Consider the following 27,528-nt stretch of genomic DNA (forward strand, 5'->3'; position numbering starts at 1 on the left):
TCTGCAAATTACCCTCCTTCGGGGAAAGACCCCCGTTTAGATTCTTTGATGGAGTTAAGGGAGGGGCAGAAGTTTCTCTTGAGCCCCCAGGGTCTCTGTTGCCTTCAGCTGAGAATCGTCTTCGTGCCGAACGGCCGTCCAGGTCAGGCCCTGCAGTGGAAAAGCTTGCAGGTCAGCGCATTTTCACCCAGCGTTAGGGATGGGGCCCAGGCCTCAGAGCCCAGCCATCAGAGGGGAGCGCGGAGCGGGCCTCCCCAGCCTGGAGGGGTCTCTTGTAAAGCACATGGCTGGCCTTGGCGGTCTGGACCGCCACAGTCCGTAGGGACACAGGGTCTCCACAATACTTGTCACCCAACATGTTGTGAGCACTCCGGCTGCCCCGAAGCAACGATGAACTTGTAGCTTTCTCTTTAGAGGGTGCCAGAAGTCCACCTTTTGGGAATACCGCGCCCGGGGGACACGAGAGGGACAGCCACTGGCTTTCTTCCCCTTGTGGGTGACCTGATTCACCTTAGTCGACGTGATGTGAAAGGCGAAGTCTGTCCCACACATTCCACACCCAGAGTGGAGCAAAGGGCTGTGAGGCCGGGCCGCAGGACTCCTGCTGCGGCAAACCAGCATCTGGAGGCCGGGCTTCAGCTGCCTCCCTCCCCCCAGCGCAGTCTTGAGTGGGTTCTCAAAGAATCGGGGGGCAGCCCCACCCCACCCTCACCCCGCCCCCACCCCACCTCCCAAACATGAACTGACAGTTACCAGGAGCCGACTCTGCAAGATAAAGGGCACATCAGCGGTCAGAGGTCAGGTCTGCATGTGCCCCGGCAAATGGCTTTTCAGGAGCAGGGACTAAACTTCTGGACACTAAAGCGGGCCGGACTCGCCTCTGTGGCCCACTGCGCTCTGACAGGCACTGCCAGCCGGCTTCCCGCTCTGCCGGCGTTCGGGACCCCTCAGCGCTCCCGAGGGTGGTCTAGGAAATTGCAGGAAGCCCACGAGGCAGGCCTGAGGCCCGCCTGGCGCCGGCAGAGGGAGGGGCCGCGGGAAGGCACGGATGCCCCTTCGATCCCTGCAAGAGCAGCGCCAGCTTGTCTGGGACCCGGCGGCCTGGGAGGACCCTGGCATGTGGCGCCTGGAGGCCACACGAGTGGTCTGCCCAAGTGACTGCCACCCACGAGAAGCAGGAGGGAGGGAGACACTTAAGTCATAAAACCAGGGCCCCGGGACCCACTTCTGCTTTCCGTTCCCCTTTGGCCCATGACGTGTTTTGTTAGCAGGAAAGCTTCTCAAGCATCCATGGCAGGTGGAACGTAGAGGCAAGGATTTCTGTGCCCGTGAGATTCCCCCGGAGGGGCATCTTCTGGACGGATGCTACCTGCTTCCTTCTCTGTGTAGGGTGAGCGCCTCCCCGGGAAGACAGCCCGGGACCTTTGGGCAACGGGGCCGGCGAGAGCCAGGCGGGGGGCGCAGAGCTGGGGCGCGCGCGGGCCCTGGGGCGGGACGCGCGGAGGCCGGGCCGCTGCACCTGCCGGGCGGCGGGCCGGGCGGCCGGGCGGCGGGCGGGGTCGCGGCGGGCGGCGGGCCCCGCCCCGGGGGTGTGTCCCCGGGCGCGGCCGGCTTAAGGCCCCGGGCGGGGCGGGGCGGGGAGGGCTGGGGAGGCCGGCGGGCCGGGAGCCATGGCGCCGTCCGGGCCGCTGCTGCTGCTGCTTGCGCTGCTGGCGGGCGCGCGGGCCGGGCCCTACTTCCGCGCGGGCCACAGCTGCCACAAGCCCCTGCGGGGGGACCAGCTGGCCAAGCTGGGGCGCAGGTGGGCCGCGTGCGGGGCTGGTCCCCCACCCCGGGCTCCCTGGGGACCCAGGAACCTGGCGTCCTGCCTCCCTTGACCTTTGAGGGTCAAATCCAGCTCCTGTGTTTTGGGGGGCTCGCTCTTTTTCTCTACCTTTGGAGGGTGGGACAAGCCTCACTTGGAGGGCTGGGAGGGGCTTGCGGGGGGTGGGGGGAGCCGTGTGGTTCCTGCATGTGGGGGTGCGCTGCCTCGCATCCTGGGGGCTGGGGTGCCCCCTGGGAGAGGGGCTCCCCGGGGGATTCAGTCCCTCACTCGCCGTGGCCTGTCATTCTGGGGGAGAAGAGCAGATGCTGATTCTGCCCGTTCGGGTCTCTTCCCAGGACATACCCTCGGCCTCATGAGTACCTGTCCCCGTCGGACCTGCCCAAGAGCTGGGACTGGCGAAATGTGAATGGGGTCAACTACGCCAGTGTCACCAGGAACCAGCACATCCCCCAGTACTGCGGCTCCTGCTGGGCCCACGGCAGCACCAGCGCCATGGCGGGTAGGTGGGCTTCCGCAGCCCCTCCGGACCGTGGGCCGCGAAGCCCTGGGCGGCTCGGGTGGCCTCAGCGGCCCGCGGTTCTGCGCCAGGACTCAGCGTGGGGTGGGAGGTGGCCAGGCCTCTCCGGCCTAGGGGAGCCCACCTGTGACCTCGCCGTTCCTCCCCGTGGAGGGAAGGCCAAAGCGCTAGAGGCTGGATTGTGTGTCCGTCCCTGCCCGGTGGGGCTTCCGGGGCCTGCGGGCAGGGGACAGGCCGCCCCGGACATGCGGCTCCCAGGGGCCGTTTCTCTACCAAAGCTTTGTGACCCTGGTCCTTTGGGATCAAACCAGAGATCGGACTCACCCAACCCCCTGCCAGATTTTGAGGACAAGGAAGTGAAACTGTCTCGTAGCAGCAGTTAATATTTGAGCTGACGCCCGCCCTGGGCTTGGAATATTGAACGAGGCTGGCGGGTTTTCTCATCTGGCCCCTGGCCCCTGGCCACAGTGAGAGGGCGAAGGAGGGGAGGCTGAGGCCCTTACCACCCACAGCGGCCTCTGGGCCTTGCCTTGGGAGAGCAGGGACGATAGACCTCACCTGGTCTTGGGCCTCTGATCAGCCCCCTTGGGAGGTGGGGGAGGGGCTCTGCTGACCCCAGTGGCTGCCCCGGGGGGCGGGGGGCGGGGGGCAGGAGCCTCCAGTGACTCGGGAATTCCATTGCAGAAGGGACTCTGACTGGGAGGGAAGGGGAGCCCTGGCTCGTCCCTGATGGGTAGCTCGCTGCGCAGGCCCGGTGTACTCGTGGCCGTGTGTTAACCAGACTAAGGACAGGGTGGCTACTGCCGCTTCTGAGGTTTGGTGGCTCCGTTTAAGCCTCTGAGCTGCCCTGGGGCTGGCCCCATTTTGCAGATGAGGAAGCTGAGGTCCCTGGCAAGGAGGTCAGAAGATGGGGCTGTGGTGTGAGTGGCAGCTGGGAGTAGCACCCAGGAGCCTGGACTTCGGGCCTCTGTTGAGGAATTGGGGGGGGGAGGGGGATCTGGGGCATGTTTCTGGCCCTGTCGGAAGGAGGAGGAAGGGGGCAGATAGGCCGCGGCCTCCGTTGTAAGGTGGGAGGCTTGTGCGGGCCCCTGATTGGGATGGAGGGGTGGAGCGGGACGGGGCCCTAGAGGATGTGGAGACGGGGGGCTTAACCCCGGGAGCCCCTGCAGGGCGTTGGGCAGGGTGTGGGCAGGCCCGGGCGGGGGGTCAGGGCACGGGGTGGGGCAGGCGTGGGGCTCACAGTGCCGAACTGAAGGAGAGCCCCTGTGGTGGCCCTCGGGTGGGGGGTGGACAGAAGAGCCGGAAGGGTCACCAGGGCGGGCCCTCGACGTGGTTCCGTTTTCCGAGGGTCAGCCCTGCCACACCCCTGGAGTGGGCTCTCCTGGGGAACTTTCTCCTCCGACGACGCTCTTCCTCAGCTGCGGGAGCCCTTCTTCCTCTTTCACTGAGAAAATAGAAGCCCTCAAAAGGGGACTTCCAGGGGCGCCGGCCCAGCTGGCTGCTGCCTAACGCAGCCGCTCGTGGCCTGCGTCTCCTCCCGACCCCGGGCCCTGTGCGGCCATCGCCACGAACAAGTGAGCAGGAGGCCCGGGCCCGTGTCTCCCCCAGCCCCTGACGCACTGCGGGCCCCTCCTCCACCCGCCAGCGCTGTCCGGCCTTGCTGCACCTCCCACTCGGCGCGAGGGGCCACCTTGCCGGCAGGTGCGGCCGCCCAACCTCACCCTCCGTGGCTGCGCTTGACCACCTGACCTTGGAACGCTCTCCTTGGCCTTTCACCACACACGATGGTCTCCTCCCACTTCCTGGCTGGGCCGCCGGATCCTCTACGCGCTCCGCTCCTGAGCACGGGGGTCCCCGGCCGGGACTCGGCCTCCGCTCGCGAGCCTCTGTTACACCAGCTCTCCGCTGTCCTCCCTCTGCCCGGACCCCTCGCCCCTCAAACCTCAGCCTCCCCACCCCGCCTGGCTGAGTCAGGGCCTCGCGCTTCCCGCCACGCACACGGAGGCCTAGCGCTGCCCCGCATACAACCCTGGGACAGACAGATCTTGTCCGTTTTACCTTCAGAGCGTGTTCTGAACCCCCTGCTCTTGGCACCCCTCTCACGGTACCCCGCTCTGAACCCCTGGCGCTTGCACCGCCTCGTCTCTGCTCCCCCGCCCCGCTGCCGAGCCCCAGGTCGGACTGTACTTCTGTCCCTCCGGAAACCCTCTGTGAGTCCTTGCCGATCGGCGCAGAACGCTTACCTGACCCACAAGAGCCTCCGTCAGTGGGCTCCCCGCCCCGTGTGGCGACCCTGCGGGTCGAGGCTTTGACTGTTCTGTCCGGTGCTGGACGCCCAGTGTGGAGAACAGCCTGGCGCACAGCAGGTGTGGGCAGGTGCCTGTGGGGGATCGAGGAAGACGGGGCGGGTGGGGAAGGGGACTTCCCGTTGCATTTGGGCCGTGCGAGGAGCGCACTAGACCACCCGTGGCCGGGCCAGGTAGGGATGGGATGCCTGACTGAGGTGTGGGGAGGCCAGACTGGGCCCTGGCTGCCCTGCCTTGCAGGGGTGAGTGGCCCCCCGCCCCCCGCCCTGAGGCCCAAGGCAGCTGAGTAGAGATGAGTTCACAGAGAGCTGTGTGGAATTGCGTGCGGGGCTCAGGGGCCCTTTGCCGAGGTCTCAGGAAAGGCAGGTCGGGGCACCTGGGTGGCTCAGTCGGTTGAGCCTCTGAGTCAGTTAATGATCTCATAGTTCATGGGATCCAGCCCCGCATCAGGCTCTGCGCTGACTGCATGGAGCCTGCGTGGGATTCTGCGTCTCCTCTGCTCCGTCTCTCAAAACAAACAGGGAGGAAGGGAGGGAACGGAAAGGAAGAAAGAGAAGGAAGGAAGGTCCACATGCGTGTGCAGGTACTGATGGGGGAGAGAGGACTGGGGTCCACGCAGGCCTTAGGCCGGCGTGCAGGGACGTGCCACCTAGTGCCACGGGAGGTGGGCTGGGGATGTGGAAGCCCGTACGCCAGGTGGCAGATTGATGAGGGGCCCACCTTGGAGTTTTCCAGTGAAATCTGGAGAGCTTTCAGGTGGAGTGAGGGGTAGGCGGGGTTGGGGCTGAGCACGCGGGAAAAGCCTGAGAACTGGGCCACCCTGACCACGGCGTGGGAGGAAACCGAGACCAGTGGAGGCCAAATGGTTTGGAAATGGCAGTGGGCCGAGGGGGGCCCTCACCCCGCCCGCAGGCCCTACACGGTGGGGGGTGAGGATGGAGAACCTCCATCGGGAGCTGCCAGGGGCGTGACCTCCTGGGCTTAGCAGCCAGGGCCAGGCTTCGGTCAGTAAAGGAAAACTGGTCCACTCGTTTATGCAACTGATATTTCCTGAGTCCGCACATGTGTCAGACAGTGTGCTTGGGCCCCGGAGCTGAGCTGTGCGCACAGCCCTGCGGGACGCGGGCCCCGGGAAGGATGTGCAGCCATCAGCAGGTGACGTGGTGTCAGCTGCTTGCAGCCATCGCAGCTGGGGAGGACGGAGGCTGCACAGGGGTGTCGCAGGGAGAGCGCTCTGGGCCCAGGAGTGGCCACGGGCACGGAGGAAGGGGCAGCAGGCGCAGATTGGCACTTTTCCTCCCACCAGCCCTTCAACGGGCACTTGCGAAGGCAGCTGGGCAGACGTACCTGGCCCTGCCCGCGAGGTACTGGGTGGCCGGTGGTGGGGACAGAGCACTCTATGCCCGGAAGGACTGGGGGACCCTGGGGAGGCGGGGTGGGGGGGGCCTGGAGAGCCGAGACTCGGCGGGCGGGCGCTGACCAGGTGTGGGTGCTGCCTTACAGACAGGATCAACATCAAGAGGAAGGGGGCGTGGCCCTCCACCCTGCTGTCCGTGCAGCACGTCATCGACTGTGGCAATGCGGGCTCCTGCGAGGGGGGCAACGACCTGCCGGTGTGGGGGTACGCCCACGAGCACGGCATCCCCGACGAGACCTGCAACAACTACCAGGCTAAGGACCAGGGTAGGTGCCCGCCCGCCCCCATTGTCGCCCCCCCCCCAGGAGAGAGCGGCTGGGGCACCGGGGGAGGGCGGGACAGAGAAGGGAGCCCCCTGCCACCTTGGACCCAGTGGGGCCAGGGGAGCCCATGGTTCTTGCCGAGAAGACCACCAGAGCAAAGGCCTGGGGTGCGCATCTCCAGCCTTGTGCCCCTGTGCCCAGGACTGGCCATGGTGCTTGGGCTCTGCCTTGTTGGCATTTTGGGGGTTTCCTGGGCCTCTGTGAGGTGAGCCCTGCAGAGGGAAGGGACGATTTTCCAGGAGTGGGTGGGGAGAGCAGGTTGTGGCCCCAAACTGGGGGCGCAAGGGCCCGGCAGGGACACAGCATCGGCTTATTCCCTGGCCTGGGCCAGGTGCACGTGGCGGGAGGCGGGGCCGAGGGGTCCTGCCCGGACCAGCAGAGCCAGCTTGCCGGGAGTCTCGGGAGCTGGCACAGCCCGCGGCTGCTCCCCTTGGAGGCCAGAGGAAAGAAGGTCCAAACCCATAATTGGCGGTTAAGTCACCTGTCGCCACCCGAGCTCCCTCTTGGCCAGGGCGGAGCACGGGGATGAACCCAGTGGCCCATTGGAGACGGCAGCGTGGGAGGAAGGGGAGCCCGGGGTGCTTCTCCGGCCCTGCCCTCTCTCTCTATAATGAGCTCCAGCGGCCCCTGTGCCCTCAGCGCCCAAGCATGCTCTGGGTGCCACCCCACGCCCCCGGAGTGCCCTCAGCTCGCCTCTCGAGCCATGGGCCCAGCCAGAACAAACACCCCCAGACTGGTTGGGTGAGTCCTGTTGAAGTGCTAAATACAACAGGGGTCAGAGAACCAAGGAGAGAGCAGGTGAAGGGGAGAAGGCTCAGGGGTCCTGGGGCGCCGCCCCCCTCCCCAGTGGTCTTGTCCAGCCTAGGTCGGGTCCCTGTACCCCAGCAGTGCGACGTGGCCAGGAACAGCTGAGCGAGACCCTAGTGTCTGCAGTTCATGGTCCCGTCCGTATTAGCAAACGTGGCCCCAGGCCCCCCCTGTGCCCGTGGTCCCGGGCTGGGGCATTTGGTGTCCCGGGGACAAATGAAACCAGCCCGTTAGGCCTCAAGGGGTCCGATGTCCTGGGGGAGGAATCTGGACAGCTGGGAAGCTACAAGTAGGTAACAGGAGAGCAGTGACAAGGCAGGGTGGGGGGTGCGGAGCGGGGTGCTGAGGGCCCAGGACGGCACTTACACAGCTAAGAGTCTCACTTTCTTTTTAGCCTAACTCTAGAAACCTCCTCAAAACCAAGGGGGAAAAAATGCTTAATTTTTTCCAAATGTATTGGCCTGTTCACTAGCCAGCAATACAATTATCTAATTAAAAGCTAATACTTTAATTCCACTCCTTCCAACTGTATTGTGAAAAGACCCTGTTCTTAGCCTTTAAGGGGAAAGAAAACAGGCCCCCTCTGCCGAGTGTCCCCTCTGAGCTAGGTGACCTGCGCGTCCCCTCCCTGCAAGGCCTGGGGCAGGGCTTCCCCGCTCCCTGGCGGCTGGAAGAGGATCCTCGTTTGCCAGCACCCATGGGCAGATGCCTCCCGCTTGTTAGCTCGAGTGGAAACGTGGAGAAGGGGACGTAGACTTGCGTCTTTGTCCCGGGTTCCCGGGGTGCCCGTCTCACGCCGACTTTGATGCCATCCCGCAGAGTGTGACAAGTTTAACCAGTGTGGCACGTGTACGGAATTCAAAGAGTGCCATGCCATCCAGAACTACACCCTCTGGAAGGTTGGCGACTACGGCTCCCTCTCCGGACGGGAGAAGATGATGGCAGAAATCTACGCCAACGGCCCTATCAGGTCAGGAGCCGGAGCCCGAAGGCAGCTGGGCACGGGGCCCTGGGTCATTGTCGCCCCCTTCCTGGGGCTGGACGCGGATGGGAGCGAGGGGAAGCAGGCACAGGTGCGTGCACACACCTGCGCAAGGGACAGAAGTTGGGGCAAAATCCCTCCCGGTGTGGGACCCGAGTTGGGTCCACGGGACCGTTGGTGACGGGTAAGTTCTCCCCCCCCCCCCCGAGTGCTAACTGTTCGAGTGCTTGCGCCCAGCTGCGGCATGATGGCGACGGAGAAGATGGTCAACTACACGGGAGGCATCTATGCCGAGTACCACGACAAGGCCTACATAAACCACGTCGTGTCTGTGGCCGGCTGGGGTGTCAGCGACGGCACGGAGTACTGGATCATCCGGAATTCCTGGGGAGAACCGTGGGTAAGATGCGTGCGGCGCCTCGCCCCCGCCGGGGGGCTCCACAGCCGGGAACTGCAGCGCGGAGCGGAGGGGATCCTTGCCCCGGCCCAGGAGCAGCCCTGGTGACACCTGGGGTCAGATCCTACAGTGGGGGAGGGGAGGGCTGTCACTGTCCGGTAGCATGTTTAATGCCTACCCCTCAGATGCCAGTGGCTCCTCCCCATCCCCCCACCCCCACGTGGCCACCAACAGCGTCTCCAGACTCTGCCAACGTCTCCTGGGGGCTCCGCCCTGGTTGTGAAGCACTGTTCTGGAACTTTCAGTTCAGTGCGATTGTTCCTCTATAGCTATCCCATCCTTCCTGCTGGCACAGCTCTGGCTCCTCAGCAACACGGTGCTGTTTTTTCAAAAATGCTTTTGAGTTGGGTCAAAAATCCAACGGAGATAAATGAATGCCAGAATTCTCATTTCTAAGACCCAGTGTTAACCATTAATAGCTGAAGACAGAGAAACTCATTACCATCAAGAGGGGGAGAGTGATTAATGCCGAAGTGATGAACTGTCAGTGTTTGTATTAGACCATAAACTGGGGACATTAATAGGCAGCTAAGTCATCCGGCCCGAAGAGTCAACATTTTAGTTACATTAATGTGCTTTGGGCTCACAGGGCCATCCGTGTACCTCGCTTGTTAGATGTTAACCAAGTCAGAGTGTTTCACAGAAGGTGTCTCTGAGCAGGGGTCCCGGGATGGGCGGCGCCCCGATGGCAGGGGCGCAGGAGACGGTGATGAGCCAACACGTGGTCCCCCCACAGGGCGAGCGAGGCTGGATGCGGCTGGTGACCAGCACCTATAAGGACGGGAAGGGTGCCGACTACAACCTCGCTATCGAGGAGGCCTGCACGTTCGGGGACCCCATCGTCTAAGGCCCAGGTCTCCGGAAGAGCAGGGCTTAGGAGGCGGACTCGTGAACCGTCATCAGAGGGGATCCTGTCGCTGAGGGCGTGGGGCTGGAGGTGCCGCCGTGTGCAGGAAGTGGGGCTGACCCGCTCGGACCGATGCGGGGCCGGCAGGGAGGGTGTCCTGGGGGGCCGGAAACGGGAGGGCACCCAGCCGGGTGCGGTCTCCATTCCCAGTATGTGATCTGGTATCTTCTATTTGGCAACGGTGGCTTGTAATGTGGTAAACGGGGTCAGACTGATCACCAGTTCTTCCGTCCCCTGGGAATCCGTGGTGGGGACGGCCACCTCAGATCGCCCGAGCGATAGTGAATAAAATACACGACTCTCCACTGGAGCGGAGCCCAAGCGTGCCTTATTTACACACGAGAACACACCGCCAGGATCTACGCCTGCCAATCCAGCAGGAAGACTTTTTTAATTGGTTCTTGGAAAAGTAAAACAATGACAATCAAATATCAACCAATCAGGTTCTTGTGAGAAGAGTCACCTCGGAAGGTGGTTCATCTCCGAGTCTCCGGTCCTAAGCTCCCCAGGACCTGCGGGAGGGACCCAGTTCCTTCACCGGGGACGTGAACGTGGTCAGCAGGGTCTGGGGGCAGCATGAGCTCCTAGGAGAGGGGGCCACCTGTAGTGGCAGCTCTGCAGTCACCTCCTCCTCCCGCCGGGGCCCAGGTCCGAGATGCCCACTGGGCTCTTCAGCAATGGCTTCTGTCAGGGCTTTCCCACATCTGGTCTCGGAATGTTCTGTGTCAGCTCTGTGTCAGCCCCGGAGGTGCGCAGATCAGTTCACCAGGATGAAGTTAGACTTGCAGTGAGCTGTAACAGAAGGCAGACAGGCACCGCGTTAGAAACCGGAAGTGAATGACACTTAGAGTCGCAGCAGAGAGACACATACCTATAAATTCCGTCACGGGGTCGTGTTCTCCCTCTGTTTTGATGGTGCCTGCGATACTGTCGTTTTCCAAGATGGGGAGGAAGAGCTGCACGAAGTCAGAGGTGTAGGGAGGAGCGATCACGTCCAGCACCTAGGAGGAGACGACACCGGGTCACTCCCGCACGGCCCGCGAGCGCCGTCCCGCCACCACCTGATGAAATGGCCAACAGTGGGGAGAAAATCGCCCTCCCCTCCCTGCTCTTGTGGCTTCCTGGTGACGATGCGAGTCCCCAGCATTAAGACCCCAGGTGGCTGTGCAGGGAGACCAGACTCCGGGTCTCCTGCGGGTGGGACGTGCTTGCTAAGCTGGCGTGTGACTGTTGTCACCACCATTATCAGAAAGCACAGTTCTCAGAGTTAGGGACAAAGCAGACTAAATTAAGGCAAAGGGCACTGCTAGCGTTAAGAGCAAAACGTGAAACACGGTGTGTTGCTGACCTCAGTTACAAAATAGCGAATGAGTGAAATGTCAGTGTCCAGCTTCTCCAGACACTTTCGGATGTAACTGACAACAGGAAGTACATAACCTCGACTCAGCAGGTGAACCATCCTGTCCAACAGGGTCTTCTTCAGCTCAAGCTGCAGGGAGGGGGCAGACAAGTCCGTTAGGAGGGCCCTCCCCCAGCCCCCAGCAGCCCGGGGGCCACCCGCTCACCTGCTCCATCACGTCCAGCTGGGAGTGCTCGGTCTCAAAAAGCTTAACGAGCAGCTGCAGGACCTGGGGGTGCAGGAGCTGGTGGCACGTGCTGATCTACAAACAGGCCAAAGGGAGGGACGCCTGGGTGGCTCAGTCAGCTGGGCGTCCGACTTCAGCTCAGGTCATGATCTCATGGTTCGTGGGTTCGAGCCCCGCGTCGGGCTCTGTGCTGACAGCTCAGAGTCTGAAGCTGCTTCAGATTCTGTGTCTCCCTCTCTCTCTGACCCTCCCCTGCTCATGCTGTCTCTCTCTCTCTCTCAAAAATAAATAAAATATTAAAAAAAAAAAAAAACAGGCCAAAGGGAGCCCCGCTGAGCAGCGCAGCCGGGCCCGGGCTCACCGCCAGGCATAGGACTGCCACCGCCGCGCAGCCAGCACACAGCCGGTGCTGACGACGGTGACCCTCGGCTGTCCCCGTCCTTTCGGACCACTTGCTAAAAACAGAAATCTACGGAGCCAATGAAACAAGTTCCTTCTTTAAATTTATTTTTTGTGGGGGGGGCACCTGGGCTCAGGGCTTAAGCATCCAACTCTTGACTTCAGCTCAGGTCATGAGCTCATGGTGCCTGACTTTGAGACCCGCATCGGGCTCTCTGATGGCAGCACAGAGCCCGCTTCAGATCCTCTGTCCCCCTTAACTCTCTGTCCCTCTGCACCTTGTGCTCTTTCTCTCAAAAATAAACAAACATTAAAAAAAAGTTTTTTGGGGGTGCGGGGCAGAGAGGGAGAGAGAGGATCCCAAGCAGGCTACATGCTATCAGCACAGAGCCTGATGGGGGGCTCAATCTCACGAATGGTGAGATCATAACTTGAGCCAAAATCTAGAGTCAGACACTTAACTGCCTGAGCCACCTGGGCACCCCGAAACCAGTTCCATAAAAGGAAAATCCTCCCTGAGGACGGAAAGTCACGAGCTCTGTACAGAGTAGCCCGTGGATTCAGTGACAGACGTCCTGGCAGGATGGGGCACAGGCCAGAGTGCCGCCTCGGCCCCGCAGCCCCGTACCTCGTCCAGCAAGGCCAAGTGCACCGGGGTGTGGTCCGTCTGCAGCTGGAAGTAGCGCGGCTCCGACACAGTCCAGTCCACCCACCTGAGCACGCCCATGGCCGCCACCGGGAACCTGCAGGGAAACGGGGCACGGTGCTTCCTACGCCACCACCAAAACGAAGTGGTTGGGAAGGTTTAAAAAACCCAGCAGCACCCCATCTATCCCAGCAAGTCGCTCTCCAGCTGCTCTGCCAAGGAGATGCTGGTTAGAGGACAGACAGCCTCAGGAAGGAGGCCAGGACCCTCTCAACGTGCGCTACAGGGACCCACACTCACATATCGGCTTGTTTTCAACCACTATTGGTTTAAAAGAAGATCATTAACGCAGGAGACTCTGGGAGCCTGGCCTGGGCTGAAGTTTTATTTAGCAAACCCTCTCTGTCCCTAGCACAGCTTGCCAGCGGAAGGCCTCGAACACTGAAGAGGGCCACCCTATCTGTGAGCCTGTCTAATCAACGCGTGCATTCGTATTCTTGCTGTGATCACGTCCCTTCCACCCAAGCAATACTTTGTCGGCCTGACTTTTACAGTAAATAGACCCTTTCCTTCAAAGCAGCTTTTGTAATTCTGGTTGGTCTTCCATTTCTTTACGCTAATTGATGAACAGACTTCTGGCAGGTAAGCCCCTGAGAATTACTCACGCTGCGGAAACAACTTAAAGTTCTCTATGTACGTTTTAAAAAGAAAGTGCAATCAGTATCTCTGAAGCTTTTGTTAAGTACAGTTTACAAGCTTTTCATAAAATGAAAACTCAAACCACTTCCTCCAGAAGGATCCAGGTCAGAACTGAGGTCCAGTCTGCTCACCGAATGCACTGATAAAGCGTGCTGAGCTCTGCCACCAGCTCCGAGGCCCCTTTGTTCTCATTACAGCACAGATTGTGAACGGTCTCCACGGCTTTCGACGTTGACTTCAGCTCATCCTTGTTGATACCCACACGCTTGTTCTGAACACACACACACACACACACACACACACACACACAGGTCAGTGAATCCGGCGGCCTGGCAGCTGGGGTAACCTGCTACGGGCCACCTCCCTCTGCCACCCCCCCTTCCCTGTCCCTGGAGTCAATTCGGCTGCCACCCGTCAGAGTGGCCCAGGGTGCAGGAACGAGCCGGGCTGGGCCTGCGGCTGGGGGACCTGCCTGTGCCTCTAGTCACACTTCCCGTCCCAGCTTGAAAACGGTTACGGATGCTGCACAGTCTCGAGACAGTGAGCACTGTGATGATTTCACGCACTAGTTGGCCTCACGGCTCCTTGTAGCCCAAATTCCCAAATAACACCAAGGAGAGGAGGGGACTTGTCCCCCTAAAAGTACACCGATTCTCAGAACTGACGGTACCTTTTTCCACGTCTCAACCACGCTGGCCGCGTACGCCAAGATGTGGATGTACTTGTGCTTGTGGTCCTGGTTGATCCTGGCCCCTGGTTTAAAGAGCGACTGCATGAACAGGTCCAGGAAGGCCGGCACCCGGATCTGAGGAGACACACGTCGCTCGGTGAAAGGGAACGTACGAAAGAGAGGTCAGGTCAGTCCACACGGACTCACGGCAGGAGTGAGGTCACGCCGAGGATGTGACGGGGGACGAGGAAAAGTACAGAAACAAATTTGTATTCAGTGACTTACAACCCTTCTAATCGGCATTGAGTGTGTCCCACCTTATTAATAAAACGAAAGCAACTTACAAGTTCAACAGGAGGTGGGTCCATGCTCGTGAACATCTTGAAGAGGACCGTGATGTCGGCCGGATTCAGGGCTCCTTTGGACAACATGGCCCCAAGGGCCTGACAAGCCCTGGGGTAGGAGGCGGCTGTGCCCAGTGCGAGCGTGATCTGACTGGCATCATGGCCTCTGGGTGAGGGAAGGCACGGATCCCATGGTTAGGAAGGTGGCTCCCTGCCCTGCCCTCTCCTTCCTTCCTTCCTCTCACATCTCATTCTTGGAACTGTTTGGGTCGCTCTGTTTTTCCTATTTCTGTCATTCGCTGGTATCCTGACTGACCCACAGAAACGGCAGTTAAAGCTAACTGGGAAAGAGGGGCTGGATGCAGCTCGCAGACTTTCCAAGAGGAGCCACTCACTTTTAAGGTCTTATTAAGCTCCATCAGGAGAGAATATAGCCAGCAAGGGCTAATGTCCTTCTGTAAGACATGGACCGCAACAGAACAATCAGCCTACTGAATAACTATTTCAGGACTACGACTATTTGCTATCGAGGAGTCCTAACACATGAAAGCACAGGCTTCACCAGTCCAGTGAGCGGCAAAATAAGCAAGTGCCTTACAGAACGCTCATCAAAGCCAAGGCTCAGAAAGCAAGCTCTCTACACGTATCTAAAACGACCGTGACCTTTCCCGCCTTGCTGGACAGAAGGGAGTTCATCTGTCTGTCAAGGTAGGAGGGGCCTAGAGTCTCTGCCGGTGGACACAGAGCGCCGGGGAACTTTGCGGGGAGCACCGCGTCGGGACCGAGACGAGCACGAACACCGAGTCTCACTTCTCCTGGGCGAAGCGCTGCACCTCCTGCGCGATCCTGCGCACGGCGGAGCCCCCCTGCTCCTCCTGGGCCAGCACGGACATCATGGCCTGGGCGAACAGGTACGTGTGCTCCCCGTGGCACACCATTTTCTGAAAAGTTGCAGGGGGAGAGAGTTGGGGGTTCATAATTGCAGCAATGACAAAGTCGACGAAAGAGTCAAACCCCCAACCATTCTGCATGCAAGCTGTTATGCTGGAAGTGGACTTCTGACCTGCACACTGTCTCCAGGGATGAAGCATTTCACGTTTGAAAACACGTGACCCCCAAGCAGCCCCCTTCTGAGACACACAAAGAGCTTACGGCAAACTCGGGGAGGTTTTTTTCAAGGTTTTCTTCTCCTCCATCCAAAATGGTAGCCAGGGAGGTACGGAGCACCCGAGAGAACACTTCCAGCTGCTGGCAGGCTGTGGACACGCTGGTTATCTCCCCTTGGTACCCTGCATCGGAAATCAGCTACGATACAGAAGTAAGGAGCCAAACAGTGTCAACAGGCAGTGACCACACGTTTTCCAGGCAGGTGGCTTGTCGTCGGTGTGTGCGGTCAGGTGGGACAAGCAAACGCGGGTCTCGGGTCTCAAACCTTTACTCTGATCCCCGCCGCCTCCCCACTAACTCAGCTTGTGGCCCAGGCTAACCATCCCATCGTGGTCTCTTCATGTGTAAGGTGAAGTAGACAAACCAGGCCTTTTTTTTTTTTAAAGTAATTTCTGTGCCCAACATAGGGCTCGAACTCACGACCCCGAGATCAAGAATCACATGCTCCGACTAAGCCAGCCAGGCGCCCCAAACCAGGCCTTCTTAAAGGCTCCTCTCGGGGCACCTGGGTGGCTCAATCGGTTAAGTGTCCGACTTCGGCTCAGGTCATGATCTCACGGTTCGTGGGTTCGAGCCCCGCATCGGGCTCTGTGCCAACAGCTAGCTCAGAGCCTGGAGCCTGTTTCAGATTCTGTGTCTCTCTCTCTTTCTGACCCTCCCCTGCTCATGCTGTCTCTCTCTCTCTCTCAAAAATAAATAAAACATTAAAAAATAAAAATAAAAAATATATTAAAAAAGGCTCCTCTCAGCACACAACGGACTCTACAAGTATGTTCCTGGCAAATCCTAAAACACAGTCCACGTTGATCCGAAAACACACCGACATATTCTCTGCTTTTCTTTCTCACTGTTAAGATTTACAGAAGCAAAGTGACAGAGACCTTTACCAAAAAGCAAATACGACCTTTCCAAAGAAGCAGACCGCCTCCCAACCAACCCCAAGTAACTCTCACTCCTAACACTTTCACCTTTCCTGTGACACTAGTACTCTGCCTACCTTGACCGTGAAGTTCAGCATCAGACAGTCCGGATGGGCTTCGGCCAGTTTGTAAAAGAGATCTCTCCACGTGGTGTGTGCAATCATTTGTTCAAGCCACGCTGGGGTCTGCCAACAAACAAATGGACGGCGAGATAAAAGGCCTAGCTTGAGCTTTAGTGAAGATGATACAATGATATGGTATAAACAACAGCCAGACGTTTCAGCCGGAAGAGGCTCCGTGAGCACCGAGCTCCGGCCTTGCGGCCCCGGCCCAGGAAACAGAGCCCGGGCGGGTGATGCCACGCGGGCAGCTAAGCGGCAGCACTAGAGCCCTGAGGGCCCACTCACAGCTTCTGGAAGACTCAACCGTACACCAGAGTGCACTGAAAGGTGCTTCTTGGAGCCACACGAGTCTAGGGAAGTACACGTACAGTGTGGCTGTCGCAGACGCACGAGGAACGCACGCTACGTCAGCTGCATGCCCTTGGCAAGAGAAAAAGGCCATTTGAGAGCGCAGAGGTTTTGGCCATTGCCACGTGAACGTTGTCTCTCTCAGCTCCCCTGCTGTGTGACTGACCGACCCTCTGAGCCCACCTCCCAACCGTGCCAAGGCCAGCTCCCCACCGGCTACTCCCAGCCACCTACGGGGTACGGCACGGCTCCCCAAGCAGGCCGGTTCCCAGGAGACGTGGGGCTCCGGCGACGGGCGACTGTGGCTTGAAGACACCCACCGACGCTGCTGAGCCTTTCTGAAGATCACACGGTCGCCTAAGGCTCTTCACCCCCGACCTGCCTTCTGAGCCCAGACATGCACCGAGGCTCCCCGGCCCGCACCCTTCTCTCTCACAGCCTCCCGCACACAGAATCCCATCCTGGCGTCTGCTTCCCAGGGGCCCGGACAAGTACCCCACACCACTCCTAGCGCCGGTGCTCAAGAGCCGACAGGAGGCGGGAGGTGGGAGTCTGCCAGCCCCCCTCCAGCTCACCTGTGTGCCCCTCAGCTCGCGAGACTCACTACCCTGCAGGCAGCACCTCGAGGGCAAGTCCCACTCGACGCAATTTCTGTCTCACACCCTGATTTTAGGCCCCAACTTTTTGCATTACTTACCTAACATGCCACACTACTCTGTACACATGGAATGTGCAAAAGACCTGAGGAATCAGTACTAGAAAAAGAAGACAGACTGCTCACCTCTCCTTCTTCGGTAAAAATAGAATCTGCTTTGCGGGGGTCAAAATGTTTGATCAATAAACTCTTCAAGTGATTTTCCACAGTTTCCTGAACTTGCACTGGTTCAACACCTGAAAGAAAATGAAAGCAGCCAGATGGAAAATGGCAATCTCTCAATTTGTTGTACCACCCTGAAAAAGTAGACAGGTCAGGATTCTGCATGTGAACCGAAGACCACAGAATTGCTTCTGAGCACCTGGAATTTGGGACTGCTCATAAAAATTCAGATTTTTAACCTTGGTCAATGGGAAGACCCAAAAAGGAGCCCAAGGCAGAACACAAGGCTGTCTGCCTACCTGGAAAGGACAGAAGCATCTTGGATGCCTCGGTAAGGACGTGGACAAATGGCCAAAACACACAGGTGGGAGGACAGAGAGACACACCCAACGGTGGAAGGGAGCAGACGCTGGCCGCAAGGGGCGCCCTGTGTCTAGGAGCTGGGGCACCAGGGCCCCCACCGCCTTCCGGGCAGCGCCTACTCCACGATGTCATCCGCACCCAGCTCAGGGACCTTCCAGAGAGGCTCTACCTTAATCAGATTAGCTAAAAGCCACAATCATACTCAGTCCTAAATTACCCATCATCCACTGTCTGCTATGACAGGTCCCTTAGAAAGACGCAGTGAGCGTGTACGGTCTAATCCCATAATTCTACAACACGGTTCGGAAAACAGCTCAATAAGAATCCCATTTACGGGCTATCTGTAAACCTCAATTATTGAATCAAAGATAGGAATCCAGCAGATGAACGTGGCTAAGAAGTTCAGTTCCCACTTAGAGAAGTCTTAAAAACCAAGAAAACAAACAAGGCTTTTCCGATTTATCAGGATTATAATGATCCAAAGGTCTATTAAAAAGGTGGTGTGGGGGGGTGACAAGCAGGATGGGGGCCACCCGCAAAGCACCTGTCTGAATGAGCCACTCAGCCAGCAGGTTGACGGTCTGGGCCACGGCAGTGTAGTTCTCAGACAGCAGCTGGATGACATTCTCCGGAGATCCTCCTGCCTGAAAATACCTAGAAAAGGTCACAAAAAAGCGAGGGCACTCATATGAACATAGATGGTATGGGGGTCAACGACAGGATAGTCAGGATGTTAACATTTTTAAAGGGGGGTGGGGTGGGGTCTGGAAGCTTTCCGTTCCCAGATCCCATTATTCTCACTTTTGCAGATCATCCTCTGGGTCCACTGCAAACTGTCCCTAAGTCACCCCAGCCTCCTCCCCACACAAGTGACCTTTCTCACACACCTCTTGAGAGTGTTAAAGATGGAGGGCTCCATTATATAGTCCCGGGTAGAGAATTTATGGAGGCATTCCTGCTGGACCTCTGCGTCGTCTTCCCCCTCTCCATAGTCATCCTCCTGCTGGTGATAAAGAGCCATGCGACTTCCTCACTGATGCACATACCCTGCAATCCCACCTGCAACCTGCAGAACCCTGTGCATTTCAAAACTGTTCCACATACGTTATTTCATTTGACTTCTGTGATCATCTCAGGAAGTGGGCTGCACAATAACGAGCGGCTAAGAAAATGGGATCCAGAGTCATTCCAAGTGGGTGCGTGTCACGACCCCATGCTGGCACGCTTGTGTACGGTGGTCGTGCAAGTTACCTAAGCCCCCTGGGTATCCGCTTCCTCCTCTATGAAAGCTAATACTAGTGGCTGCTCCCATTCCACTGTTGGAAGGAGTCTGCAATCTAATTTCCGGAAGAACCAAGCCTAGCACCTGACACTCAGTAAGAGTTCGACAGATGTTAGTTATTATTGTTTTTACTGCTAGTACTTCGCCTGTGCCATTTAATGCTTTCTCACAAAGACTGACGGAGTGATTCTTGAAGGCATAAGCCGTCCCTATGCTGTTAGAAAGTAGAGATCACGGACTCGCCTCAAATCAGCAGGACTGGCTGGGTACCAGGCCCTGTTCTGTGTGGAAACAACTTCAGGCAAGTCACTGAATCTGAAAACAAAGCAGGACGATGATGTGATGACATCAAGGTCCATCCAGTGTTAACACCTTGTCCCAATGAACAGGCGGATGCTTTTTAGATGCTTACTCTGTACTGAGCACCATACACTAGGAAACCTAAGAAACCTAAGACAGGATATAGCTTTTGCTGCCAAAGGGCTTCACAAATGAGGAGAGACCAACCTCCTTGCAAGTGACTAACTAACATGATGGTGTAAGAGCTGGACCAGGGATCAGCAAACTATGGCTCAGGGCCAAATCCAGTCCTTCTGCTTTTCTAAGTAAAGTTTTATTGGAACCCACTCACTCACTTTCAAGTTCTTTTAAAATTTTACATATTGTCTATGGCTGCTTTCTCCCCATAATGGCAGAGTTACGTAGTTGTGACAGGGACCGGCAGGGCCTAAAATATTTACTATGTGGCCTTTTACAGAAGTGTCTGCACCCCTGGTCTAGACTAACATCCTGTAAGCAACGCTTTGGGAACAGATTCCTTCCACGGAGCCGGGGGAGTCTTCTTTCAGACCTTCCCTGCGCGGGGAGCCTTGAGCAAGGCTGTGAAGGAAGGCTGGCCTTTACCCGGAGACTCATCGTTGTGTCTGTTTTCTCGGGCTTCTGTCCTGGGCCCTACTGTCTCCTACTACCTCTTCTCTGGGCGATGCCACCCTCCTCCACCCCACCCCCCCCCCCGGCTCCCCCCCCCCCCCCCCCCCCCCCCCCCCCCCCCCCCCCCCCCCCCCCCCCCCCCCCCCCCCCCCCCCCCGGCTCATAAATCCCGAATTTAGCCTGGATCGCCTTCTGGAGCTCCAGACTCCAGTGTCAGTAGTCTACTCTCCTGCCACTCGGATGCCCGCTAGTTTTGCAGACTCATTAGGTCCAAAACTGACCTCTAAAAAGATCTTCACCTTACAACCTATATTTTAGTAAAAGATTCCATCATCTGTCTACCTGTTACCCCAAACCCACAAAGCTACGGGTCACCCTCAGTTTCTGCTGCTTCATTCCACTCCATGTTCCGTCACGAAGACCTACCCGTTCTGTTTTCCCCGGATCTATCCAATCTGGCCCTTCTTACCATCTTTACCATTCCTTACACAGTAGCCGTGTGCCCCTAATGGCTCAGTCTCATCCCTTCCTTTCAGTCACCTCCCACGCCGATGCCACAATGGTCCTCACAGGCCACACATCTGAGGTTTCTCTCTTGCTTAAAGTTTCCAGTCTCCCTCAGAAAAGCTCTCCGACCTCTAGCATGACTTTAACCTTTCGCCTGGCCAGTCTCCTCTCCTGCCAGTCCCCGCTGACAACCTGAAGCCACACTAAACCATCTGCATTCAGTAGCTTTTATTTATCATCTGGACTTAGTATCACTGTAGCCTCCTTAAGCATCTTCCTGCCTCTCAAATCCAAGAACACAGCATCAAGTGAACAGAATTTGTGTCACAAAACTTGACCTACCACTATCTTTAAGAATTCAGCTCATGTCACCCCTTCGGCCAGTCACCTTTCTTGACCTCCGCTTCCTCCTCTAAGCATCAGAATGAACATGAAGGGCACATCTGGTCCACCGGTCTCATCACCGAGAGCCTATCAGGGTCAGTGGGCTGAGCGGGGATCATGACTAAAGTTCCCCACACATGAGACTCCCCAGCCTCCGGTGAGTCTAGGCTTGGCTCTGCCCTTCCTAGCTGCATACATTGGACTATCAATGAGGGCCCTGGTCTAGATGGCCCTCAGAGATGCCTCAGTTCTAACAGTATGACTTGAAGGCTCAGAGTGACAAATGCTGACATTTTGGACAGGATGCTCCAAATGAAGCCACTACCAGGCTCATTTACATCACATTGGTTGTCCTGAGTGTGATAAAGTGGCGATGGAGACAAAAGACCTGGGTTGGGTCCCCATTCCTTCGTTTACTGGTTTTGTAAACTGGGCGGATCACTCCATCTTTTTGGCTCACCTTCTTCCTTTACAAAAGGACCAGATTAACCCCCAGCTCGCAGTCTCTCTAGTGGAGTGAGACAATGCAAGCCAGCACCTAGCGAGCCAGGCTCTCCGCTGAATCTGCCTCTCTCTACTCCCCTCCGAGCCTCCAAACGCGAATGGCCTGGTGTCACTCCCTGCCCCAAACTCTTGAACAAGTCACACTTTTCAGCGGCCATCAAAGGCCCTTTAAAACCGGTTCCCTCACAGACCTCGAGCCGCTGCGCCAAGAGCCAACTCACCAGAGGACTCCCCTCTGCTCCACGACCACAGCACCTGTCTTCGCATCTCTGGGCCTCAGCTCCAATGCCCTTCGTGCACCCCTGCCCCTTCAACCACCTGCGCCCCACTCCATCCTTCCACATGCTCAGTATTTCCCACACCTGACATGGACTCCTGCTAAAAGGCAAAACCCCAGGTCCCCCTCCAGGCCAAGCTATCCATCTTGAGGGGAGGGGCCCGAGAAGCTGCATGTTTAACAAGCACTTCGGGTGGGTTTTCAGATTAGAATAAACTTGGGCTCCCCGGGCAGGGCTGGCGCTACCGATTCGGATTTTCCAACCCGGCTTGGGGGGGCGGGGGAGGGCGGGGACAAGGGAAGACCCCTCCTCAGCCTCCACACCAAACCCCTCCAGGTCAACGATGGAAGATCCTGCCCGTGTCACTTAGCCCAGGGATCGACTCAATCAGCCCAAAGCACTGAAAAGTACGGTTTACGAACAGTAAAACAATGTTAGGAAAGCCAAAGTCGCACTTTCCCCCTCACGATGCTGATTTGACTTTGTAAGAGGTTTAGTTGTTCAAACTTGGCGCCCTGAGCCCCATCCTCCGTCGAGTTCGTGCCCTACCCGCTTGGGGGGGCCGGGGGGCCGAGGCCGACCCCAAGGGAGCGGCCAGCGGGGGCCCCGCGTGTCACGGCGGGGTGGTCGGCCCCTCCGCCGCCCAGACCCCAGCGAGGCGGTCGCGGCGCCAGGTGACCTCACGCCCGGGGATCCCGCCCCGTCCCCGCCCCCACTCGTTTGCAGGGGAGGGAACGGAGATGCACGGAAGCCGCGTGCTCGCCCCTCGACGGGCGGCGGCGCTCTGGGGGGGCCCCGCTGGCCCGGGGGCGAAGGCGAGTGGCGGGCGCTCTGGGGGCGCGGGGGGCGCGCTCCGGGGCGGGGAGGGCTGTGCTTGAACCACACGGTGACCGCAGGGCCCGGCGCGGCGGGGGCGGGGCCGGCCCGCCGGCGACGGAGACCAACGGTCCTCGTCGGGGGCGCCCGGTGCCCCCCCTCACCTGGCCGCCGTCCGCCTCGTCGCCCCACTCGGCCGCGCTCCCGAAGTAATCCTCGTCCATGATGGCGCCCGGCGCGGCCCCCGCCATCCTCTCCCGGGAACGCGCGCGAGCACTGCGCAAGCGCACGGGCAGGGGCGGGCGAGCGCACGCGCGGTCCCGCGGCTCCGCCCCCCCGCGGCCGCGCGCCTGGGCCCGGGGAAGGGGCGGGGCACAGACCGCTGGCTAGCCGTGGCTCCGAGCGCCCAGGGCCCGGCGGGAGCCGGCGGGAGGCGGGGCCTGAGTGAGGGGGCGGGGCACAGAGGGCGGCCCCGGGCCGGTGGCTCCCGGCACGCGCGGAGGACGCAACGGAACGCCCGAAGGCCTCCAGGAGCGCGGCCTGGGTGGGTCCCAGGGGTTTTAACTCCGGGTAGAAGTTTGAGACCAGACTCGCTCTTGTCCTGGGTTCAGGTACCGGCTCCACTCCTTCTTCGCCATGACTCTAGGTCCTGAGAGCACCAGTTTTCTTATCCGACAGCGGGGCAGAAGAGCAGGGCCGACCTATTGGGCCCAGTGTCCGGGGCCCACGAAAAGATTTCCGATTCTTTTAAAGTCAGAATAACGATGCGTATTGTAATAATGAATCCAGCCTGGACGATACTTGTATAATTTGTATACACATTGCACCGGTGGACGCAGTGTAATATATATAACATTACATACTTCTGTGTGGAAGAAGGGCCCGCGAAGGCAAATGCAGCCCTGGAAAAGAGGGTCTCTCTACCTCGTGGGGTAGTCAGTAAGGATAACTGAGATGATGCTTTTTAAGCGCGCATCGCGGTTCCCTGCACGTAGTGGGAGATAGCAAAGTGATAGGCTGGTGATCATTGTGGAAAGATCGGAGCAGGGATGTCAACACTATCAGACCTGGGTGCTTGGCGAGAAAGCCCAGGTGGGTGAGAAAGAGCACTGGAGATGTGAGCTCTGGAACACTGACAATGGCGGACATTTCCAGAGTGCTTACCGGGAGCTGTGATTTCATTCCTTCCTTCTCGTATTCACCGGACCCCTGTTAATTGAGTGCCCCCGGCACCCGGCCCTGGTGCTAGTCCCGCAGCCGGCATTGGTGAACAAATCGGACCTGGTCTTTGTCCTGGAGGAGCCCACATTCCAATGAGGGAGCTGAACAGGGAACAAACCAAAGACAGAGGTGACAAATGCTAGTGTTCTGTGATAATAGGAGAGGCCAACTTTGGGCCATCAGACAAGGCTTCTTCGTGAAACTTGTATTTGAGCTGAGAGTCATAGAACAAAAGGAGTCAAGGGAGCCTGGACCAAGGAGAGAGCATTTTAGGAGCCAAGGCTTGCCGTGTGTCCTGGCAACACAAAGGCCACTGCCACTGGCACCTGGCAAGCCAGGGAGAAGCCTGGGTGAAGTGGGCGGGGCAGGCGGGGCCAGGTGTTGGTGGGGAGTTAGGGTTTTAACTGAGGGTTATGTGGAAGGGTTTCTTGCAATAACATAACTGAGCGAGGAGCTTACACACCATTAGTGTTCGGGAGGCTTAGTTATTACGATGGGAAGGAGATATTTGGGGGGTCTTTTGGTTTGCTTGCTTTGCGGAAGTGACAGGACCGTATTTGGGTTTTCAATGCTGAGTCCCATATCTGAAGCAGGAGGCTTTATGGAGGGAAACATGGAGGTGGGAAAGGAAGTTAAGAGGCCCAGCAAAAGTTATCCAGGAGACGGAGAAGGGACCAGGGTGACTGCTATCAGACTGTCCCCAAGATGTGCTAACCCGACACCTTCAGGGGGCCAAGGAGCGCGCCCAGGTGTTGCTGAGACTTGGAGCCTCTGTGTCTGAGGCGGCACACGGTGGAAACAGGGAGCCCAGGAGGAGGGTGGGTTTCCGCAGGGACCGTAACGTGCCGGATAATGTGCTGGATAACGAGTTCAGCTTGGGCTGTGCTGAACTGGAGGTGCCATCAGAACAACCATGCGGAGATGTCTTTCAGGTGGCTGGGGGTGGAGGCCCGCAGCTCCGGCGTCCGTGACTCAAGCTGCTAGTCAAAAGATTAAAGTGTATTAAGTTAATGAGTGCCCCCGCTGCTGGCTTGTTTCAGGGTTCATTTTCATTTCCTTTCTGAAAATGTTGCAAAGAATGGATGGCTGTTAAACTCCTACTACCTCTCCTCTTGGATTTTTGTTTTGTTTTGTTTTGTTTTGTTTTAATAGTGCCTGAATTGAAAGGAGGCAAATTAATATATGTATAACTAATTACTCCTACAGAATCAGGGATTATTTAACTCACCTCTCGTTCAGCCTCAGTAGGTTACTCATTATTAACTGGATTAACAAACAACCCTTTAATGAAAGCATTACATTCAGTCTATAAGTTGCAATGATTTAGAATAATTGAGTCTGTAGATCTTGCCTCCCAAGATATTGTTGACCTGTTGATTTTTGAAAAGCCTCATCTAAAATGTCCACATTAGCTTACATTACTTAAAGCAAATAAAGGCATTCAAGATACTTTCCCATTTAAGAAAAATTCTGGGGATGCCTGGGTGGCTCAGTCAGTTAAGCGTCCGACTTTGGCTCAGGTCATGATCTCACAGTCCGTGAGTTCGAGCCCTACGTTGGGTTGACAGCTTGGAGCCTAGAGCCTGCTTCAGATCCTGTGTCTTCCTCTCTCTCTGCTGCTCCCCCGCTCACACTCTGTCTCTCAAAATTGAATGAGTGTTAAAAAATTTAAAAAAGAAAAAGAAAACTTCTGGTGGAGCATTACCATGGAAATGAGAAGTTGGTTCCGCTTAATCCGTTCAAGAAATATTTACTGAGTGGCCTACGCGGTGTTAAGTGCTGCCACCCAGTTGTAAACCACAGACACAGTCTGCTAATGGCCGAGAAAAGAAAAGCCACCTCAGATGACAGTGTAGAGGGGAGCGGGTTCAAGGAGAGGTCTTTCTAGGGAAACTCTGCTTAAGCTAAGACTTCAGACTTGGACCTGGAGAACCAAGACAGTGGGGCACAGTCGGGAAAATGAAGGTGACAGCGAAAGAAAACGACTGGAGGGCAATGAGGGGCGAGAGGGCGGAAGGGAGGCAGGAGCCGGATGGCCTAGAGAGCGGCAAGTGGTTTGGACTTGATCCCCAGGGTAATGGGTGACATTGAAAGCTTTGAAACACAGGAGCGATGCGATCGGATGTAGGGTTTTCCACAGGTCATTCTGGCTACCATGGAGAAAGGATGTGAAGGGGCAAGGCAGAGGTTGGGACGCTGTTGGTGGACATGACCAGGTGAGAGCTGATGGTCACTGAGAATGAGGCAGGCGTGAGGATGAAGCCAGAGCACGTGGGAAAGGCTTAGGAAGCCGAAGAGTGGGCCTTGCAGGGTCTCACTCGGTGAGCGTGGAACAAATACCCAAGTGTTTAAATTCTTCACCCTCCCTTCCCTCTTCAGTCCACTGCTCTCATCCATCTGTCTCCTTCCTGCCGCAGAACCGCATCTGCCAACGCCGACAACTGTCCGTATCCAAAAACACTTCCCCGTTTTCACCTATTCAACGACCCAATACGAACAGGCATAGAGAGCTGCAGCCTTCTTGAAATTCTATCCTTTCTCTGCGCCCCAGGCAACACGCTTTCCTGGTCCTCCCCCACCTCTTCAGCTCTCCCTTCCCAGACTTCTCCCCCTGAGTTGTCCCTCTGCGTGTTCTCTAGATCTGCAGGTCCTCAGGACCTAGGCTTGGACCCTCCTCTTCCTCCACCCTCTTCTGGGGGGATCTCGCCCATCCCACATCCTAAAACCATCTCTATGCTGAGAACTCTCAAATGTGTATCTCCAGCCCTGTGTCTGCTCTGATCTCCAGACTCGTGTATCTAATTGACCAAACTGTCCCTTGACCTTACCACTAGGTTTCCCCGTGGGCATCTCCACATCGGCACGAGCACCCCAAATGTGGTCTTCTTCTCACAGGAAAGAGGGCCACCAGCTGCACAGTGAGCAGTACCAAACACCTGGAAGTCATCGCTAGTTCAGTGGTGCCCCAAATCCACCCAATGCTAAGGCAAATCCTGTATCAGTTCCACCTTAAGAGCATACATCAAATCTATCCACTTCTGTCTCCACTGCTCCCACTCAGTCCAGGTCTCCACTCGCCCTCACTTAGACATCTGCGATAGCCTCGAACAAACCTGACTGTATCTATCCTTGCGCTGTTACAGTCCATTCTCCAAACATCTACAAAGCTTTTCCTTTTGTGATTTTGCTCGATCACTTTATCACGAAGGAAAAAATCCAAAAATTGGGAAGCTCCACCTATTTTTTGCTATAACTTGTGTCCTTATGATGGAAATAAAATGGACGATTACTTACTGAACTTCTAGATGCGAGGTTAGGTGCCAGGGGGATAGGGGACGAGGTGGTCAAGGTAAGAATACCATCAAGGAGCTATGAAGCCCCGGCAAGGAGACGTGACAGGCATATAGACGCTTCAGCGTGAGGGTGAAGGTGGTCGCCGTGAGACAAGTGTTGATGAGCTCTCTTGGAACTGGGGAGAGGGAGTTCTTACCTCTGGCTGAGGTGGGCCTGTTTCATGGAAGAAATATTTAGGCAGGTACTTAAAGGATTTGGACATGTGGAGATTGGAGGAAAGAACATTGTGAGGAGAAGGAACTAGAAGGAAAGACATGATAAGAAGGATCACTCCGTTCCGTTGGTCCACGGGAAAGGGTGAGGGGAAGTTGGGGAGGTAGAGCTGGAAAGTACTGTGAGATCCAGGACTGCCTTGAATTACACGCTACAGATTTTAGGCTTCGTCCTGTATGGTATAGGCAATGGTTTTTCATAGTTTCCTATGAAGGCTTTTGAACAGGAAAATCAAATGGACCAACCTTAATATGATGAAAATAATCTGGCAGCCGAGTCTATAATGATTTAGAGGGGACAGTTTCCACCCCTTAATTTCCTTCTGCTTCTCTAAAGTGACTCATTTACCATCACAAAGTTCTCTAGTACTTCTTTCTTCAAGAGATGACGTTTAATTTTTCCTCTGAGTGTGGGCTG

General features: G+C 57.3%; 2 protein-coding genes across 4 annotated transcripts; one reads left to right on the forward strand and one right to left on the reverse strand.

Annotated features, from left to right (window-relative positions):
- Positions 1–1,642: 1,642 nt before the first annotated feature.
- CTSZ (cathepsin Z) lies at positions 1,643–9,851 on the forward strand. The gene is made up of 6 exons (XM_039236854.1): positions 1,643–1,801; positions 2,161–2,324; positions 6,152–6,331; positions 8,015–8,165; positions 8,415–8,577; positions 9,371–9,851. Exons 1-6 carry the CDS (start codon positions 1,671–1,673, stop codon positions 9,479–9,481), a joined length of 900 nt encoding a protein of 299 aa, XP_039092785.1. The 5' UTR covers positions 1,643–1,670; the 3' UTR covers positions 9,482–9,851.
- A 43-nt stretch (positions 9,852–9,894) lies between these two features.
- On the reverse strand, positions 9,895–22,599 carry NELFCD (negative elongation factor complex member C/D). Of its 3 annotated transcripts, none has more exons than XM_039236853.1 (15): positions 22,488–22,599; positions 18,510–18,625; positions 18,167–18,276; positions 17,224–17,333; positions 16,050–16,157; positions 15,038–15,190; positions 14,696–14,826; positions 13,886–14,051; positions 13,542–13,676; positions 13,003–13,142; positions 12,155–12,269; positions 11,107–11,202; positions 10,890–11,030; positions 10,413–10,542; positions 9,895–10,333 (listed from the first exon to the last, which is right to left on the reverse strand). In XM_039236853.1, exons 1-15 carry the CDS (start codon positions 22,572–22,574, stop codon positions 10,299–10,301), a joined length of 1,773 nt encoding a protein of 590 aa, XP_039092784.1. In that variant the 5' UTR covers positions 22,575–22,599; the 3' UTR covers positions 9,895–10,298. The 3 variants fall into 3 exon arrangements, with proteins under 3 accessions (XP_039092784.1, XP_039092782.1, XP_039092783.1); XM_039236851.1 differs by having other exon boundaries at positions 18,510–18,622; positions 22,488–22,589; XM_039236852.1 differs by lacking the exon at positions 9,895–10,333 and having other exon boundaries at positions 10,424–10,542; positions 10,979–11,030; positions 22,488–22,589.
- Positions 22,600–27,528: the final 4,929 nt, after the last annotated feature.

The sequence above is a fragment of the Hyaena hyaena genome, unplaced genomic scaffold, assembly GCF_003009895.1.
Source record: "Hyaena hyaena isolate Hyena2069 unplaced genomic scaffold, ASM300989v1 scaffold_119, whole genome shotgun sequence".
Lineage (NCBI taxonomy): Eukaryota > Metazoa > Chordata > Mammalia > Carnivora > Hyaenidae > Hyaena > Hyaena hyaena.

Bases quoted from the DNA above. Each gene is read 5' to 3' on its own strand.
- CTSZ (XM_039236854.1), top strand. From the start codon at position 1,671: ATGGCGCCGTCCGGGCCGCTGCTGCTGCTGCTTGCGCTGCTGGCGGGC. The intron at 6,332-8,014 runs GTAGGTGCCCGC...GCCATCCCGCAG, and splicing joins CTACCAGGCTAAGGACCAGG to AGTGTGACAAGTTTAACCAG. The intron at 8,166-8,414 runs GTCAGGAGCCGG...GCTTGCGCCCAG, and splicing joins TACGCCAACGGCCCTATCAG to CTGCGGCATGATGGCGACGG.
- NELFCD (XM_039236853.1), bottom strand. From the start codon at position 22,574: ATGGCGGGGGCCGCGCCGGGCGCCATCATGGACGAGGATTACTTCGGG. The intron at 14,052-14,695 runs GTGAGACTCGGT...TCCCTCACCCAG, and splicing joins CAGCGCTTCGCCCAGGAGAA to AGGCCATGATGCCAGTCAGA. The intron at 13,143-13,541 runs GTACCGTCAGTT...GTGTGTGTTCAG, and splicing joins TGGTTGAGACGTGGAAAAAG to AACAAGCGTGTGGGTATCAA.